The sequence below is a fragment of the Rissa tridactyla genome, chromosome 14 (genome assembly GCF_028500815.1).
Source record: "Rissa tridactyla isolate bRisTri1 chromosome 14, bRisTri1.patW.cur.20221130, whole genome shotgun sequence".
Classification (NCBI taxonomy): domain Eukaryota; kingdom Metazoa; phylum Chordata; class Aves; order Charadriiformes; family Laridae; genus Rissa; species Rissa tridactyla.
The window spans coordinates 15,074,810-15,094,011 of record NC_071479.1 but is presented as its reverse complement, the minus strand read 5'-3'; the positions used below and the strand labels follow the sequence as shown (position 1 = coordinate 15,094,011).

General features: G+C 52.6%; 1 protein-coding gene across 1 annotated transcript; it reads right to left on the bottom strand.

Annotated features, from left to right (window-relative positions):
* Positions 1 to 1,445: 1,445 nt before the first annotated feature.
* On the bottom strand, positions 1,446 to 18,447 carry LOC128917662 (adenylate cyclase type 10-like; the record flags this gene model as incomplete). Its single annotated transcript, XM_054221011.1, has 8 exons — positions 18,414 to 18,447; positions 6,707 to 6,844; positions 6,312 to 6,416; positions 5,395 to 5,426; positions 2,621 to 2,650; positions 2,386 to 2,507; positions 1,718 to 1,794; positions 1,446 to 1,627 (listed from the first exon to the last, which is right to left on the bottom strand). Coding segments are annotated over exons 1-8 (720 nt in total), but the record flags the coding sequence as incomplete, so codon positions are not given.
* Positions 18,448 to 19,202: the final 755 nt, after the last annotated feature.

The following is a 19,202-nucleotide window of genomic DNA, read 5'->3' as shown; positions in this document are numbered from 1 at the left end:
GTGCTCTCACTTTAACCCTTCCGATTCTCTTCCCCATCCCACTGTGGGGAGCGAGTGGCTCTGTGGGGCTGAGCTGCCAAGCGGGGTTAACCCACAACAGGGCCCAAAACATTCGGCAAGACCCCGAGTGAATACAGGCATCCCCTGCCTCCTGACATTTCCGTGTCTTCGCCCAGATGCTGCCAAGAAAGCAGCTCTGAGGAGTAGAAGGAGGAGAACCCACCGTCAAAACTCTCCATCGATTTGGCAGAAGGAAATCTCTTTCCTGACCCCAAAGACAGGGATCAGTTTAGCCCCCAGGCTGTGAGCAGCTCCACAGTTGAAAGCAACCTTCCTACCAGCTCTGGAAGACAGCAGGGAGCAGCAGGCGCCCCACCTCGTTTTCCACCCAAAGATATCAAGCAAGCAGAGACCAAGACAGGCGGCGCTTTCTTAGGGCTGCTGCAGGCAACACCATCCCTGGTAAAAGCCTCTCCCTTCCCAGCAAGGCACTAAAAGTTACCAAGGGGAAGAACCTGGGCTTCAGAAGAGCAAGGCGTTCTCCACCTACCCAGCAAGGGGACGTACTCCGACCTCTTCTTGGTAAGACCCACGCCAAAGATGCTAGAAGCAGGGGAAAAGACAACACAAGTCAATGAGATGGTGAGAAGCCAAGGGGACCTAGAGAAGCAGCCTGGCGTGGTAGGGAAGGAGGTGCTCCTCGGGTACCGGCTTTTCTCTGGAGCAGGCTGTTATCCCCTGCACGCTTTCCCAGCCAAAGTTCAAGCTGACACGCTACGACAGCTTCAAGCGTAAAGAAGCCCAGCGGCCACGGTGGGACAGAAGAACATATCAAGAGTCCATCCCCAGAGGCCAAACCCAGAGAAACAGGAGAAGACACGTGAAAGAAGCCAGGGCGTGCTGTTGGCTGGGAGACAGCTTTACCACTTTGGCCAAGAACACCAAGCGTCTTTGAAAGGGGGACTTGTGTCCCTGAAGGGCTTGGGACGCCAAGCACCTGGCACCTTTGGCTCAAGTCTTCCCGCAGTCTCAAAGAGACGGCAGTGGTAACCTTCAAACCGTCCTCTAAAGGGAAGGTGAAATCCTGGCCCAGAAGAGCTGAGATTTCTGCAGGAAGACCTGAGGAAGAGTGTCCCGATGGTCCACGTTTCCCCATGGGGACCAGACTGGCCCAAAGCTTCCTGCTCGGAGCAGCTGGGACAGAAAACTCCTTGGGTCAGCATTCCCAGGGCACGTGGTGGAGCAAGCACAGCACGGAAAGCACAGCCCAAAGCCCTTTAGACCCAGCCCACAAGGCCAGGTTGTGTCTACCAAGACAGACAAACCTTCCCCATCCCTGTGGTTTCACTCCTGCTCTCTCAGCAGCTGGAGACAGCAGGGGAGAGGGGCAAAAAGCCTGCCACGCCAGGGCTTCCGACCGTCTCAGAGGACACTCACCTCTCCTCGGTGACCCCCACGTATTGATAGACAGGGCCAGGCTGGCTGAGGCCTTTCATCTCTCTCTGCGGCAGCTCCTTGAAGTAGGAAGCGGGCAGCCGGGAGGCGGCGTAGGTCACTGCATCACAGGACACCAGCCCAGGGTAGTGCACCATCATCCGGGCAGCCAAGTTCACCTTCTGGCCAAGGACTGCCAGAGGGAGAGCACGCGTTAGAGAGAGAGAGCATGCGTCGGTGTGGCCCGTGCCGCCAGCCCCGCGGCACCCTTCCAGGCCAATACCTGTGTATTCGTGTCTCAGCGGGTGGCCAGTGACTCCGCAGAACATCGTCCCTCTGGTAACTGCCACAGACATTGTCCTGGCACACAGAGAAACAGCAGGGCTTGAGCAGCGCCCCAGGCGCAGTCCTGCCCACCTGGCTTCATCCCTTCCCACACCTCCCCTCGGTGCCAGCCTGGGCCACCGGCTGTGCTGCCCTGCCAGCGTGGGTCTCGGGGACGTGGAGAGCTCAGGGGTGCAACATCTGCAGGTTGCAAGGGACAAGGGGCAGGGGCAGAGCACGGGCAGGGCCACAGCCCTCTTGTGAGCAAAGAGAGAGGGAAGAAGGCGCCCGCCATGTCACCGCCTGGCGATGACAGCCACTTGGGATCAGGTGGCTGGGCCCCATCCCCGTTCATGGGGCAGTGGCCCAGAAGGGCCTGCCTCTGGCCGCAGCGGCCTCTGGCCCTCACGAGGGCTCTTTCCAGCACGGTGGCCAGCAGAGTGTGCTTGGAGGGACTCCGTCTGGCTGCCGTGGGCTGAGCCCAGGGGTTGCCTGCACCTCTCAGGGCACTGCCTCCTTCCTGCCAGGGACAAGGGAGAGCAAGCTAGAAGGCACATCTCTTTCTGGGAAGCCCCCTTGCGCCGTCCCAGGCAGCATGCACCCCGCCGACCCCCGCCACACACTCACTCTGTTTCCTTGAGCATGGTGGAGCACGAGTTGAAGATCTCCAGAGCACTCTGCAGGGCGTGAAGGCTCTCGCAGGGCAGCTTGTTTCCAGGGAGTCCCAGCACGCAGAGGAACGTGCAGCCCTGCCCAGGACAGATGTGGAACATGTTGCTACAGCGCCTAAGAGGGAGTCTCTCCCTCGCGCTCACTGCCCACCCTCTGGCGCTGGGGGAGGCCACCGTTCCCCCCCACTCACTTTATCACACAGGAGGACTTTGTTGATGTGGCCCTTGTGAGGAGAGAGGATTTCTAGCATCACCCTGCTGGCCTCCTTGAGGACGGTGCTGAGATGCTCTGAGCTGGTACCTGCAGCAAGCTGCAGCTGGACAAAGATGCAGGTGACTGGCCGTAGCTCAGAGAGGAGATCCATGGGCAGTCCTGCATCGAGCTGGAAGACAAGAGCACGACGGCTTCACCAGCCTGCTCTCCCGGGCTCTTACTGCCCACACCAGTACCGAGGGAGAGCAGGCGTGCTGGCGATAGCGGGTAATAGCAGAGGAAGGGATAAATCCTCCTCTCAGTGCAAAAGGGCGGGCAGGCCGCCCAGCCTGCGGCAGGCAGACGCCGAGTCATAACACAAATGACAAAGGAGAGAAGGCTGCTCCGCTAACACGCCATCTGGGGACCGGTACGGACATGAGGGGAGACCCTCAGGGATGCTCCAGGGACTTCAGGGGAATCTCCCCTTTATCCCACCATCGTGTCCGCGGCACACCCAGAACCATAGCCACGGAAAAGACAGAGGGACAGGAGTCCTCCTCCTGCCACCCATGTCTCTCTGAGGACAACGCAGACAATGGTGCAGCACCGGTGCCCCCGGGCTCAGTTTCCCTGCGTTGTCATCGCAGGGCGCATTTTCTTTGATTGGTCTGTTCCCGTAAGAGCTCCATCTCTGCAAGGCACCACTTCTTCTGCCCTCCGAAAATGCAGCCCCCAGCAGCGGCGGCCTTGCCGTACCTTCCCGAGAGCAGCGACTGGTATGTACTTCCTAAGCACATCCTTGGCGTTCAGGTCACTGGGCAAGAGAAGAGCAGGCCTCATGGCACCTGAGGAGAGAAAAGGCAGGTGGTCGCTGGGTGGACGGGACTACGAGCCATTGCAAAGCAGGGCCTGGCCCTGGAACCGGGGGAGAAAGAGTCTTCTGCGCTTGCTCATGTTGCCACCTCCAGATGCTGAGGGCAGAGCTCTCCCCTGGAAGGAGGAGGCGGCAGCAGCCACCGCCCTGGGAGGCCCAACAGCCTGAGTGCTAACGGACAGAGGGAAGAGGGAGGAGGTGGTTCCTCTCTGGCCCCTGAAGCAGCAAAGCCCCACCTTTCGGGACAATCACAGAGCAAGGGGAAGTGGGCACTCACCTTCCCTTTTTGAGCGGTGTCTCACTGGGTCTTGTACGAGCTTGCGTAAGGCGTCTTGGCATTCGGACCAAGGCATCGGATCCATGCCCGTCACCTGAAGACACACAGAATGAAAGCACTGCCACTGGCCTCCCCAGGACTCCCAGGGGACAGAGCCTGCCCTCCACCGTCACTGCCCAGAGAAGGGGAGAAGTAGCCCACCTGGCTGGATGGGACAGCAGTGCTTCCTCAGAAGCACCGGAGCTGGACAGCCATTCTCCAAGCATGCCCATCTCCAAGCAACCACAGCTCCATGGCCCACAGAGGACATTGCTGCTGGGGCTCAAACCCTCCCAGCGCCTCCTGACCCCTCAAAGCAAGAAAGCCCAGCCCACGGTTACCCTTGAGATGGAAGGACAAGACCTTCCCCTGCCTGCCCGCTTTCCCACCTACAACTCTCTCCACATTCATCTCCTCAGCCTTCCGACACCTCCCTCCTTCATGGCCAGGCCCAGGCCCTCAGAATGGCTCTCGAGGCCGTCCCATCCACCTGCCTGCACAGCTCTTGTGCCTGCGAGATGCTTGGTCCTCAGCCGGTGCTGCTCACAGAGCTCCCAGCAGGTGGCTGAGAGGACAACTTCACCTGCACCCGCAACCTCTTCGGCGTCACGAACTTCAGCCAGGCACGGGCCAAAAATGCAGAAGTGTTGCCAGCTCTCATCTCCGAAAACCGGGAGGCTCATGGTCCCTGCAGAGATCCCTGGGGAGAAGGAGAAGCAGAACTGACACAGGAACATTTGGAACTCCACAGCCCCCAGCATCTCGGCTGCTCAGAAGCTCCTCTGAAGCCCAGCGGGGAGACGGGCATTACGGAGGGGTAGAGCATCCTCCCTCCTCCTGGGGGAGACGCTGACACGAGTCCCTAAAACAGGCGTCTAGAAATAGACGAACCGAGTTGACATTGAGAATGTGTTGAGTGCGCCAGGCGTCATCCCCAGCTGCCTGCCCCAGAAGCCCAGCAAACCAGAAGCACACTGTGGCATGGCAGAGTGCCACACAGCTGCGTCTGGCACAGCGCCCGTACCTATCTTCAGTTGGATCTTCTGCCCCACATCTGTGTCACGCCTTCCGTACTTCTTCTGGATCTGCTGGCTACAGTGCAGCACCAGGCTGATGGTCCTGGCCACCTCCTGGGGTGGTGTTCTCCACAGCACCAGCACAGCATCTCCTGGGGAAAGGGAGGGAAAGTAAAGGCTCTGCCGAGACCTGACTCTCCCTGACCTACGGTCTGGTTCTGCAGAGACAGCAGAAACCAGCTGCCGTGCGGAGGAAGATGGGCTTGTGGGAGGCCATCGTTCTGGGGGACCATGTCCTGGGCACCGGGACACCTCTCCTATCCCGGGCCAGCCACAGCAGCAGACGGCTGGCAGCGGTGACACCCCCTGTCCCGAGCGCTCCTCTGCAGCTGCAGCACTGGAGAGAGGGCACTGCTGGAGGGGTGCGTGCGTGGCCAAAGAGCTGGCTCAAGGCGCTGCACAGAGCCTCTTGAGAAGGAGCGCAGAGCAAACGGCCACCACAGGAGTTAAATGCTACAGCTCAGTGCCCGAGGTCATCGTCGTCCCAAGAACCTACCAGCAAACTTCAAGATGTCTCCTCCAAAAATCAGGAACTCTGTGGACAGAGGGAAGAAAAGGCAGAGTCATGTGGACACCTTCTTCCAGAAGCCACCGAGCAAGGCCCTCTGCCTGAGGGGAGCACCGGGGCAAGGGTGCACTGTGGGGCACAGCTCAGGAAAGCACCGCTCCGGCCTCTCTCCCAGGCTCATGGTGGTCACAGCCCTTGTACCCGCACAGCAGGCAGGGAGGCAGGGCCTCCAGATGCCACCAGACCTCAGAAAGGTGAAGGCTGGAAGGTACCTCTGGGGTCCATCTGGTCCAACCCCGCTGCTCAAGCCCGGCTGCACAGAGCCAGCTGACCAGGACGGTGGCTGATGGTTTCAGAATAGCTCTAAGGAGGGAGACTTCACAAGCTCCCTGGGCAACCTCTGCCAGTGCTCAGTCACCCTCACAGTCGAAAAGTGTTTCCTGATGCACAGAGGGAACCTCCTGTTCCACTCTGGGCACCACTGGGGAGAACCTGGCTCTGTCCTCTTTGCACCCTCTCTTCAGGTTGTAGGCACGTTTCTAAGGTCCCCCCCGCAAGCCTTCTCTTCTCCAGGCAAACCAGGCCCAGCTCTCTCAGACTTTCCTCATAGCACAGACGCTCCAGACCCTGGAGCACTTGCTGGATGCCCTCAGCCTGCTCTGGGCCCTGACGCAGCACTGAGACGGCTGTTCACGCCAGAGGCACCGAGGTGGCTGCTAAGAAAGTGGGTGCCTCCTCGGCCGCAGCGGGGAGCAGAAAGGACCCGTGCTGGTGCTGACCCGCCAGCAGACCCTGGCTGCGCTCACTGTTCCTCACAGAAAGCCCCAGCCCTTCCAAGGAGGCAGGACCAGGCTGCCTCCACCCTCCACCATCACGGCCCGATGCCACACAGTCCTGCAGCACGGCTCCTACCCTCCAAAATGTCGCACAGGTACTCATTGAGCGTTTGCGCCAGCTCATCAGTGCCTCTGTCCACGCCGCTCCTCTGCACGAATTTCTCGGTCAACGCAGTGAAACCTGGAACAGGGACATCCAGAAATCAGGAAATGCCCATGTGGGCCAAAAGACCTGGCAGCTGTTTCCACGATGCCCGGCCCGAGAGCCTGTAGGGGACACCTTCCCGTGCCAGCTCCGCACTGGTGGCAGCCATGATGGACCGCCCAAGGTCACCCATCCCGCTCTCTGTGGGCATCCCAACAGAAGACCTCAGCAGTGACAAGATGACCACTCTGTCTGAGGGGCTCCAAAGGGCCTGCTGTGTCCCCACATGGCTCATGTCCGTGGCTGCTCCTCCCTGCTCCCCCCACCTGAGATATCCGCAAAGAGCAGCACTCCGTGGACACTCTGAGCGGTGTCGTTGCTCCTGAGGGAGCTATCAGCAAGGAGCGAGGGGAGGAAAGCGACTGCTTTCTGCAGGTCCCCGTAGTGACGATTCCTCTCCCAGGCAGAAGCCATCGTCAGCGCCCTGCGGCACACGGGGTACCTCAGGAGAAGACGGCCGTGCCCAGCCGGGAGGAGGACGAGGACCTCACTGCACAGTGCAAGCTGCACACTGAGCCCGGGGCCTCTGTGCGGGGCGACTAGCCCTCCGCCTTCCCGGGGTGGTCACAGTCACCAGGCGGCGGCCTCCTCTGCAGGTCATCGCTTGCCCGGCAACTCACCTCACGCATCACAATCGGCTCGCAGTGACATCTTCCGTCTGTCACCGCCATTACCCGGTGTCCTGCTGTGAGCGACACAGCACTAACTTCTCTTGTAATGCTGGGGAAAACTGCACTTCTAGAACTCTCTTGTCTGAATTTGGGAAAATATGTACTTCATAGCCAGCTAGCCTATGGGGGATTAGCGGTCTCGGTGCTTTTAAGCCTTCCCAGGTGTAGAAATGAGGACTTGAGGCACTTGACCCAGGCTGGCCCACAGCATTATTTCATACCACGAAATAATTTCATACCATGAAATAATTTCATCCTTAGAGAGAGAGCTTTTTATTTTCGTCTCCTTCTAGATACAGAAATTAATATTATTTTTCAATAGCTATCAAAAGAAGAGCTTGTTCTCTATTTCAGTGCCTCACACCCAGAGTTACAGGTTTGAACGTTTTTTAAACACTGCGACCCCCGCCCAACTTCCAGACATTTTGGGGCTGTGACCCACCTCTTTTGGGGGGAACTCAGCATAACCCGCACTTCCCCCCTCGCCTGCTCCTCCGCCATGTGGGCCGGGGGACGGAGAGACAGGGAGAGACGAGGTGGGCGGAGGGGGAATGGTGGGGGTGGCAGAGCCGGCAGTACCTGGCCATCCCGGCCACCGCCGTCTCGCCCCAGCAGGCCTTTGCCACCGGCCAGAGCGGCCTGGAGCATCGGCGAGCCGTCCTGGTGCCGGAGAACATGGGCCACATTCTCTCGGCACTCGCTTTCCCACCCCGCCTCCAGAGCCAAACTGCTCAAAACTCATCCCTTTCTATGGAATTTAAAAAATCACTCAGTGCTGCAACATCCCACTTCTTTTTCTTTGTTGAAAAGGAAACAGCCTCCAGGTTTTCTGCTGAAAAACTCCCAGTCCTCCCAGCTGGCAGGGCTGCCGCTGACTCCAGCCTTACTGGGAGGCCCGTCTTGGTTTCTGGAAGGCAGCCGGTTTCCCTTTGGAATCGTTAAGGGCTAGATAAAAACGTTCCTTTGAGGTTTATTTTGAAAAATACAAGCCTTGAGAAGCCCAAGGAGAACGTTCCCACACGCCTTCTGCTTTGGGGACAGGAGTTTATCGAGGCCCAGACCTGAGGATTGGTCCTTTCAAGAGAAAAACAGAACCAAAATATAGATTATTTTTCTTTCCACTGGACATGAATATTCAGCAAAAATTAAACAAAGTTATCAAAATCTGGTGGCTCGGAAACAAAAAAATCAGCCTTTTTTATACTGTTGGGAGAGACAAGATGCCTTTCTTTCCATTTCCTTCCTTCAACTAATCAAACCCTCCATGTTCCCTCCCAAATGCCATGTTAATTTATGCAAATAAGCACCAATTAATAAAATAAACATGCAACGGGTGCTTTAAATACGACCGAGATGCCTTGCCCAGAGCAAGGACTAGTCCCTGCAGAGAGCGAGCAACCAGTGCTCCCCCAAACTGACCGTCGAGTCACAAGGTCTCGCTTGTGTCTAGAGATCCAGCCGTGGTTGCTACCCGGTCGAAGGCTGCTGTTAAAAAAACTGTGGGCACCCAGACAGAGGCCCCACGCAAACATATGGGCAGCCAGGCCTCTGGCTGCAAAGAGTGCCGGAGCCTGGCACTCGCCATGGAGGGCAGCAGAGACAACACTTGTGTCAGATGTGAACAGGTAAATGATCTGCTCATTCTGGTGGCTGAGCTGAAGGAAGAAGTGGAGAGGTTGAGGAGTATGAGAGAATGCGAGAGGGAGAGTGACTGGTGGACCCGCTCCCTGAGAGAAAGGGAAGAGGGTGAGGCCCCACACAAGTCAGAGGACCCCCTCCCCTCTCGTCACCAGGCAATAGGAGGGGATCGCAGAGACGAGGGGGAATGGAAACCGGTCCCTGCGCGGGGAAGCAGGAGAATGCCCTCCCGGCCCCTCCCACCTTCCCAGTTACCTTTGCAGAACAGGCATGGAGTCCTGCAGGAGGAACTGGCTGTTGGAGAGGAGGATGATACACCCAGGCCAGGAACGTCAGAAAGACCAAGTCGCCATGGACCCAGCATCACAGCTGGCTCCAAAAGGAAAAGCAGACGGGTCATTGTGGTGGGTGACTCTCTATTGAGGGGGGCAGAGGGGCCAATATGCCGTCCAGACCCACTTCACAGGGAAGTCTGCTGCCTCCCTGGGGCACGGGTCAGGGATGCGTTAGGCAAACTTCCGGCCCTAGTAAACTCCTCTGACTACTACCCCCTCTTAGTATTTCAGGTGGGTAGTGACGAAGTGGGTAGGAGGAGCCCAAAATCGATTAAAAGAGATTTTAGAGCCTTGGGGCGACGGCTTAAGGGGTCAGGAACACAAGTTGTATTCTCCTCTATCCCTTCAGTGGCAATCATGAATGAGGAAATTAACAGGAAGAGGCAACAGGTCAACCCGCGGCTCCGGGACTGGTGTTATTGGCAGGGCTTTGGGTTTTTTGATCACAGGCTGCTATATGAGTCACCTGGCCTGCTGGTGGCAGGTGGGACGCACCTGTCCCAGAAGGGGAAAAGAATTTTGGGGCAGGAGTTAGCAAGGCTCATTGACAGGGCTTTAAACTAGATATGAGGGGGGAAGGGGAGACAACTGGGCCTGTCAGGAATAAATCCAAGGGAGGCATGCCAGGGCTTGAAGGATGGTGGGCTAGCGAGGACTCTCACTCTGACATTTCATTGGAGAGAAGGGATAGACGCTTAGAAATCATGGAAGCACCTGAAAGGGGTCTGGTGGGAAATGGGGCCCACACTCACAAAAAGGTGCTGGAGTCATTAGCACATCTGAAGTGCATCTATACCAATGCACGCAGTATGCGCAACAAACAGGGGGAGCTTGAAGCCATGATGCACCAGGGAAACTATGACACAGTGGCTATCACAGAAACGTGGTGGGATGCCTCACATGACTGGAGTGCCACAATCGATGGCTACAAGCTCTTCAGGAGGGACAGACAGGAAAGGAGAGGTGGAGGAGTGGCCCTGTATATTAGAGAATGCTACGAGAGCTCAGAAATCGAGTATAGTGATGACGGGGTGGAGAGCGTTTGGATTAGGTTAAGGGCCGATAAAGCTGCTATCGCTGTGCGAGTCTGCTATAGACCTCCCAACCAAAGCAGTGAGGCGGACGAAGCTTTCTATAAGCAGCTGGGGGAAATCTCGCGATCACTTGCCGTTGTTCTTGTGGGGGACTTTGACCTCCCGGATATCTGCTGGCAATACAGCACAGCTGAGAGGGAACAATCCGGGAGGCTCCCGGAATGTGTGGAAGATAACTTCCTCACACAGCTGGTAAGTGAGCCCACCAGGGAAGGTGCCCTCCTGGACCTGCTTCTTGTGAAGAGGGAAGAACTTGTAGGGGAAGTAAAGGTTGGTGGCCGTCTAGGGCACAGTGATCGTGAGATGATTGAGTTTCTCATTCTTGAGGAAACAAGGCGAGGGGTTAGTAAAACTGCCACCTTAGACTTCCGGAGGGCAAATTTTGACCTGTTCAGAAGACTGCTGGACAAAGTCCCTTGGGAGGCTGCCCTGAAGGATATAGGAGCCCAGGAAGGCCGGACGTACTTCAAGAGAGAAGTCTTAAAGGCACAGGAGGAGGCTGTCCCTGTGTGCCGAAAAACAAGTAGGCGGGGAAGGAGACGGGCCTGGCTAAATAGGGACCTTTGGCTGGACCTCAAGAACAAAAGGAGAGTCTATGACCTCTGGAAGAGGGGGCAGGTCTCTCATGAAGACTGTAAGGATATAGCGAAGCTATGCAGGGAGAAAATTAGGAGAGCCAAAGCGCAGCTCGAGCTCAACCTCGCTACAGCTGTTAAGGATAACAAAAAATGTTTCTATAAATTCATTAACAACGAAGGGAGGATTAGGGAAAATCTCCCTCCCTTACTGGATGCAGAGGGAAACATAGTCACAAAGGCTGAGGAGAAGGCTGAGGTGCTCAATGCGTACTTTGCCTCAGTCTTTAGCAGTGGAACTAACTGTTCCCTGGGCACCCAGCCTCGTGAGCTGGGAGACAGGGAGGGGAAGCTGCACGAGGCCATCGCAATGAAAGAGGAAGTGATCTACGACCTGCTACGCCGCTTGGATGCGCACAAGTCTATGGGACCGGATGCGTTACATCCAAGAGTGCTGAAAGAGCTGGCAGACGTGCTCGCCAAGCCACTTTCCGTGATCTACCTGAAGTCATGGCTAACTGGGGAGGTCCCAATGTGTGGGAGGATTTTTAGTACAAAGGGGTCATCCTGTGAACACTCCAAGCACCGAAGAATTGTTAACAACTGTGTAGGCCTTGTAAGTTTGAAGGTTATGTGAAAACATTGTAGCGGTGTTAGAAATGCTGAGACAAACAAGATAGGAGAAAGTGTGCTGAACTCAGCGTGCAAAATGCAGAACTTCGCCCAGGATATAGGAGGGGTGATTGTTCGCGTGGACAGATGTTCTAAGGCAATTATACTACGTTGCTTACTGCATGTACAGCTGATGCAACCAATCAGCAAATTGTCGGCGCGTGATGCGGAATCAGAACATCTGTAATTACTGAGCTATCTGTGCAATAAAGTGGCATTAACCTGATCATATTGGTCGTGGTGTTACTGTCCGAGCCTTCTGCGTCGACAAGTGGCGCCCGAACAGGGACCCTCAGATCGGTGTTGGGATCAGCGAATACCCGATGAGCAACCAACGGACGGAGGGGGCAGAAGAAGCCGGTCGATAGGTGAGTGCTGCCCCGGCACTCGGGAAGACGCTAGCGCATCAAGTTAGGGAATCTCACTCTGGCCAAGCGAGCGGCCGGGGAGGAGATGTGGTCTATGCACTCCAAAGAAGAAGAGGCGGTAGTTAAGCTCCTCCAACATATACTCTCTACGAGAGGACTGAAGTATGATACGCCTACCTTGAAGGCGCTCTTAGCATGGGCGTGGGATAAAGGACTTATCCCCACTGTTGCTGCCGCTTTTGCTCAAGATACGTGGGCTAAAATAGGAGCGGTGTTGTGGGATGAAGTAAGTAAAGGATCCAAGGAGGCACAGAAACTCTCCACCGTGTGGAGGTTAGTATCAGAGACTTTGAAAACAATGCAGGCAGAACGTGCTGCGGCCGCCTCTGCCTTTGCAGCATTAACACCCAGAGTTAAGGATGTTTCCCCCACGAGCCTTTCTTTTGGGGGATCGCCAGAAGCTGTCGTCCCTCAACCCCGGGGCTGCAGAATAACACAGGGGAATGTAGTGAGTCATGCCGTTACTGCCCCGAGCCAGCCTACTCCCGCTACAGACCCTCTTGAGACGCCTGTTTATGAAAGTGGAAAAGAGGAAGAAACTACGTTTCCTCCTCCCCCTCCCAAAGACACTGTTGTCGAAAGTACCGAAGGAGACCGCCCTGAGGATTCCAGGGATCAGCCAACGCCGTACCCTCCTCTGCCGCCCTCTACTCCGCCATCACCTGGCAGCAGCACTAGAGTACCACCTGGTGGACTGACAGACCTTCAATTCTGGGAGCTGTTAAAAAAGTTGGAAGCGTTGGAAGCTCGTCTAGACGATCAATCCAGTTCACGAGCTCCTCCAGCTTACCCTGCTCCTTTGCCACTGCCTCATCATGCCTTGTCGTGGCCGCCATTGTCGGGATTTGAGGGGCATGGGGGAGCGGTAGGAGGGGAGGAAGGATTGAAAAACCGATGGAGGGGAGAAATTAGAGACGCGGCAATTGAGGGCGTGTTTCTTGAGCCTATGGCGTTTCCGGTGTTTGCTAATGCTGGGGGTGGAAAGGATTGGGAACCGTTTGATTGGAAATTGTTAAAGGAGGCGAAACAGGCTGTTAGTCAATATGGACTAGGCTCTCCCTATACTAGGGCTATAGTGGAGCATTTATTTACTGCAAATTTACTCACACCACATGATTCAAAGCAGATTTCTCAAATGTTGCTCACCCCTTCTCAGCAGTTGCAGTTTTTCAGTGTGTGGCAGAACCTATGTGATCAGGCTGCTGCCACCCGGCGTCCTCAAGGTGATCCTTTGTATGGGGTACAGACACAGATGTTAATGGGGACGGGACCTTACGTTCGAACTGACTGGCAAGCTAATTTTGCTGTGGAGGTTTTGCAACTCAGTCAACAGCTAGCTCACAGGGCTTTGTTGGGGATTAGAGGGGAAAAAAACCCTCCTGCTTTTACAAATGTTCGCCGAGGACCTACGGAGCCTTATTCTGGGTTTGTTGATAGATTGCATGCAGCTATTTCTGCTCACCCTGACCTTGATGAGACCATGAAAGCTAAGTTTTTAGACTTACTTGCTTTTGATAATGCGAACGATAAAACCAAGAAAGCTCTTAGTACCCTACCTCGAGGCAGTACCACTGCTCAGCTGCTGGAAACAGCAGAACGGGTGCTTTCCCAAGAACAGGCTACCGTTATGGCTGCTGCTGTTGGAGCGGCGGTACGTCCGTTGGTGCAACAGCAATCAAAAGGAAAATGTAATAATAATGATAAGAAATGTTATAATTGCGGAAAATCAGGTCATTTTCGTAAAGAGTGCAGAAACGCAAGTAAGGGACAAGCGAGCGGGCAAGTAAGCTCCCCACGTCAGAGTGGAGGTAGATGGTGTGTGAATTGTCGAAGCGCCACCCATAATTCTGCGGAGTGTAGGCGATCGGGAAACCGGGTACCAAGCGCGATGCGTCCTCCTCGCGCTATGACACAAGTACAGGAGGCGGTATAGGGTGCCTGGACCGTTGCGCCAGCGCCACTGCAGGAAGCATGGGAATGGACCTGGCAACAGCAGTAGATACCACTTTAGTCACAACGGCGGTCACTCTAATTGATTCAGATCAACGAGGACTGCTGGGCCATGGACTGAGTGCTCTGTTAATTGGGCGCTCCTCCGTGTCCCGTCAGGGCATTTTTATTGTATCGAGCCTTATTAACACTGATTATACAGGGATTATAAAGATTATGGTATATACGCTGACCCCCCCGATTACCATTCCTCAGGGGTCAAAAATTGCACAATTGATATTATTTCGATTAATGGTCCCGAGGTCGCTGCCAAAACAGAGGGGTGCCGGAGGTTTTGGCTCAACAGGGTCTCCTGACGTCTTGTTAGCTATTGATATTGCACGAGGCAAGCCTGAAGAAAAGGTGGTTGTGACGCATCCTTCAGGATCGTCTATTACCCTGACTATGTTGATAGACACAGGTGCTGATGTTACGATTGTGCCTATTTCTAGCTGGCCATCAGCGTGGCCCCTTGTTCCTGCTGCGACGAGTGTAGTCGGGGTAGGGGGTCCACAAAGGACAATGATCAGCCAAACTTTAGTTTCTTTTACATTTATGGATGGAACCGTAGTCTCAGTCAAGACATACGTGATGCAGCTACCTGTCACCTTGATAGGTAGAGATGTGCTTTCTCAGCTTGGGGCTCGACTTGTGACATCGCCTTTTTAGGAGCGGTCACGGTCGAGCAGCCAACATTGAAGCTCACCTGGACCACTACAAGTCCTGTGTGGGTGGACCAGTGGCCGCTAAAAGAGGATCGGCTGCATATTGTTCAAATGTTAGTACAGGAACAGTTGGAGGCAGGTCATATTGTACCCTCAACGAGCCCTTGGAATACCCCTATTTTTACTATTCCAAAAAAAAATCAGGAAAATGGCGCCTATTACATGATCTCCGAGCCATTAATGCGGTAATGCAGGATATGGGGGCATTACAGCCAGGTTTACTATCACCTGCGATGATACCAAAAGAATGGAACTTGTTTATTGTAGATTTAAAAGACTGTTTCTTTACTATACCGTTGCATCCGGAAGATGCAGAAAAATTTGCCTCTTCCGTGCCATCAACAAATAAGAAAGAACCAGCTAAGCGGTATCATTGGGTTGTTCTGCCACAAGGAATGAAGAATTCTCCCACCTTGTGTCGAATGTTTGTGGCCTGGGCCTTACGTCCGTTTAGGGAAAATAATCCATTTTTGCTTGTATATCATTATATGGACGATATTTTAGTGGCAGGCCCAAATTTGGATGTTGAAGCAACCTTGAAGGAGTTAACTGAAACCATAGAGCAAAAGGGTCTGAAAATTGCTCCTGAAAAGGTACAAAAGAATGCACCATGGCACTATTTGGGTTGGATTATTACTCAAAGTACTGTTAAGCCTCAAAAGATTCAGCTAACGACCAAAATTAAAACTTTAATGGATGTACAGAAATTAATAGGAGATATTCAATGGGTGCGATCCGTATCCGGTATCACCAATGATGACCTGGCTCCTCTGATGGCATTGCTAGGCACCTCTACACAGGCTGAAATTTGTCGGCAACTCTCACCAACTCAAGAAAAGGCTTTAGATTTCATTGTTCAAAAAATCATGACTGGGTGCGTGCAACGCTTAACAGGAGTTCCCCTACAATTGATTGTGATAAATTCTGGGTCTGGCAGAGAACATTTGATAGGTTTGTTAGTACAACAGGTCAATTGTACGGTGTCTATAATAGAATGGGGTTTTCTATCTTACCAACCTAAGAATACTGTCTGCACTCGTATATAAATGTTTGCAAACCTTATTATAAAGGGCAGATGTCGTATCGTTGACTTAACTGGACATGAGCCAGAGGTTATATACGTTCCAATTACCCAGAGTTATCTGGATTGGCTTCTCTCTTCCTCAGAGGTTTTACAATATGCATTAACGGATTTTTCCGGACAGATAACTAATGCCTACCCACTAATGAAATTTTTGCCATTAATTCGAAATCAAACTTTTGAAGAGACTCCACGACGTTCGAATTCTCCGGTGTCTGGACTCACGGTATTTACAGATGCCGGAAAGAAATCAAAAAGGGCAGTGGTTACCTGGTGCCTTAACGGACAATGGCACTCCAAAGTACTAAATGGTGTTTTACAAGATTCTTTACAGACTTTAGAACTACGGGCAGTGGTGTGGGCTTTTCAAAACTGGCAGAATGAACCGATTAATGTTGTTTCAGATTCTATGTATGTGGTCGGTACTGTTATGAGACTGGAACGATCGATGCTTCGATCTCTTCGAAATTCTGTCTTATATCAGTTATTGTTACAATTGTTACATTTGTTAAATCAGAGAACGTATCCTTATTTTATAGTGCACATACGTAGCCATCAGCCTGATTATGGCCTGGCCATTGGTAATAATCGTGCTGACCATTTGGTTGCAGCAACCTGGGAGAACCGTCAAACCAACTTATTTGAACAAGCTCGAGTGTCTCATGAATTTTTTCATCAATCGGCTAGAGTATTAGCAAGGCAGTTTAATTTACCTATTTCTGAGACATGTGGTATTGTGCAATCCTGTCCGGATTGCCAAGGAACTGGTTTTGGGCTTGGCCTGGGCGTGAACCCACGTGGGTTGCATTCCTTGCAATTATGGCAAACGGATGTTACCCATGTTCCTGAGTTTGGAGGGCTCAAATATGTCCATGTAAGCATTGACACCTATTCGCACGCCATCTGGGCCACAGCACAAACTGGAGAAATGGCCAAACATGTTATTAAGCATATGTGTGCAGCTATAGCAGTTTTGGGGGTACCCCAGGAAATTAAAACCGATAACGGACCTGCCTATGTTTCTCAACGATTTGCTAAATTCTGTACTCCATGGGGTATACGTAAACATACTGGAATTCCTCATTCTCCCACGGGACAGGCCATAGTCGAGCGTGCACACACTACGCTGAAGGCGCTTTTGCAAAAACAGAAAGGGGGAGAAATTACCTCTTCTTCTGCAGAACGCCTTGCAAAAGCTTTAGATGTATTGAACTGTTTGCGGTTAACTGGAGAACGTGACTCACCTCCAATAGTGATTCATCACATGTCATTACGGTCTGGTTTGCAAGCAACCACACCAGGACGGGTACAGTATAAGGACTGGCAATCAGGGCAATGGAAGGGTCCAGTGGAGATAAAAATGATTGGTCGCAGATATGCTTGTGTTTTGACAGATCAAGGTCCAAGATGGGTACCAGCACGTTGGATTAAGCCGTGGAGGGAACCTAAAATGCAAGAGAGTGGAACGCGAGACGGTGATATGACCACGTGAACTCACCACTCTGGCTCTCGCAGGCTTGGCAACTGTCATATGTCCAGCTTGTAGAGGGTGTGAACCGTGCGTTCTTTGCGAGTGTAACGAGTGCAAGAAGCAGCTCTATCAACGTGCCGGATTAGCAGGGTTTTGGTGTTCGGCTTGCCTGGAAGTTCAGTATGCAAGGATACAACAGGCTGTTCGTATAGCCATTTTAACAGGGCATGACGTCGACGAGAATCATAATCGTCGGTTAGCTTGGGAAACACATTGTTGTGTGAGAGCAATTTGGAAGTATCAGGATAACTATGATCCTTTAGTAGTCAAGTGTAGCAAAGATGTTTTAATACCCCGCATTTGGAAGGTAAAACCGGAAGAGTGGGAGAAAACGAAGAAAAAGTGTGCAAGGCGATTTGGTTGGAAGCAAAAGGGAAAACCATAACGGCAACATGGGTTGGATAATTGGGATAATGATTATTGGTTTAGTGGGACCGGGAGTGGAAGGTATTACAAACATATCCCCTAGGCAGAACGTATGGGTAACATGGGCAAATCAGACAGGCAACTCGGCCTTTTGCTTATCCATGGCCACTCCATCAGATCCTTTCCGAACATGTTTGATTGGTTTTCCATTCCTGCGATTGGAGGATTTTGAAGGCTATGTATCCCAAGTCAATTTAACAAATAGTTTGCTGTTAGAATCAGAGCAGGTTAACGTCACTTGTAACCTGTTGTGAGGATCTGCAGACAGCTATTGGTGTCCAGAAGGAGTAGGACCCCTATTTCAAGGTCATCTCATTAATCATTTAAACCGATCATTTCCTCTCCCTTTGCAGGAATTGGATCTTTTGGGGTCACTTCCAGCAGTGGGACATCATGCTGGAAATAATACTGGCAGGCATATTGGCAACTTTAGCTTAGGATGTATCGAATTGGGAGGGCAAAATCCAGTATTATATAGAGGTTATGGGTTTAATATGACAGGTGCTCTCACTGGTATGCAAAATGTTACTCCCACTGTTTCATTTATTAAGAGTAATTATTGTCAAAACGGAGGTGCTGACCTAGGACTGTCGTATGGAGGGATTTGGAATAATGCATCTTTTCCTAAGCTACTTCCATCTGGGTATTTTTTGATATGTGGTGACCGAGCTTGGGGAGGCATCCCTAGTCGTTCAGTAGGAGGACCGTGTTATTTAGGCGGACTTACCTTGTTTGCTCCTGACAGGATTAGTCTTATTAGTCTTAGGAACCAGTCACGGCGATCGCGACGAACGATTACCGATTTTACCCCTGAGTGCAGTGACCGCATCGAGTTTTGGCATCGCCCGTCAAAAATTTTTGCAGGCTTTTTAGCTCCAGGTGTGGCTGCAGCCAAGGCTTTAACGGATCTAGAAAAGCTAGCCTGTTGGAGTATAAAACAGTTTAACCTGACTTCTGAGATGATTTCTGCTTTATTAACAGATGCTGAGAGTATACGACATGCTGTGCTGCAGAATCGTGCTGCTATTGATTTTTTGTTAGCACAAGGCCATGGTTGTGAGGATTTTGAAGGGATGTGTTGTATGAATTTGTCTGATCGCTCACGCTCCATTCATGACCACTTAGCCCAGTTACAGCACAATATGCATAAGCTCACTCAGGGTCATTCGTGGTTGGAGCAATTGTTTAATTCTTGGGGACTGGCTGGCTGGGTACAAGATTTGTTGAAACAGGGCCTTGTAATTTTGATTGTTGTAATAATATTGCTGATCATTTTACCTTGTTTGTTTTCTTGTCTACAAAGATCTTTAGAAGTGTCTATAGAAAAAATGTTTTCAGGTGCTTGGATTGTTCAAAAACAAAAAGGGGGATCTGTGGGAGGATTTTTAGTACAAAGGGGTCATCCCGTGAACACTCCAAGCACCGAAGAATTGTTAACAACTGTGTAGGCCTTGTAAGTTTGAAGGTTATGTGAAAACATTGTAGCGGTGTTAGAAATGCTGAGACAAACAAGATAGGAGAAAGTGTGCTGAACTCAGCGTGCAAAATGCAGAACTTCGCCCAGGATATAGGAGGGGTGATTGTTCGCGTGGACAGA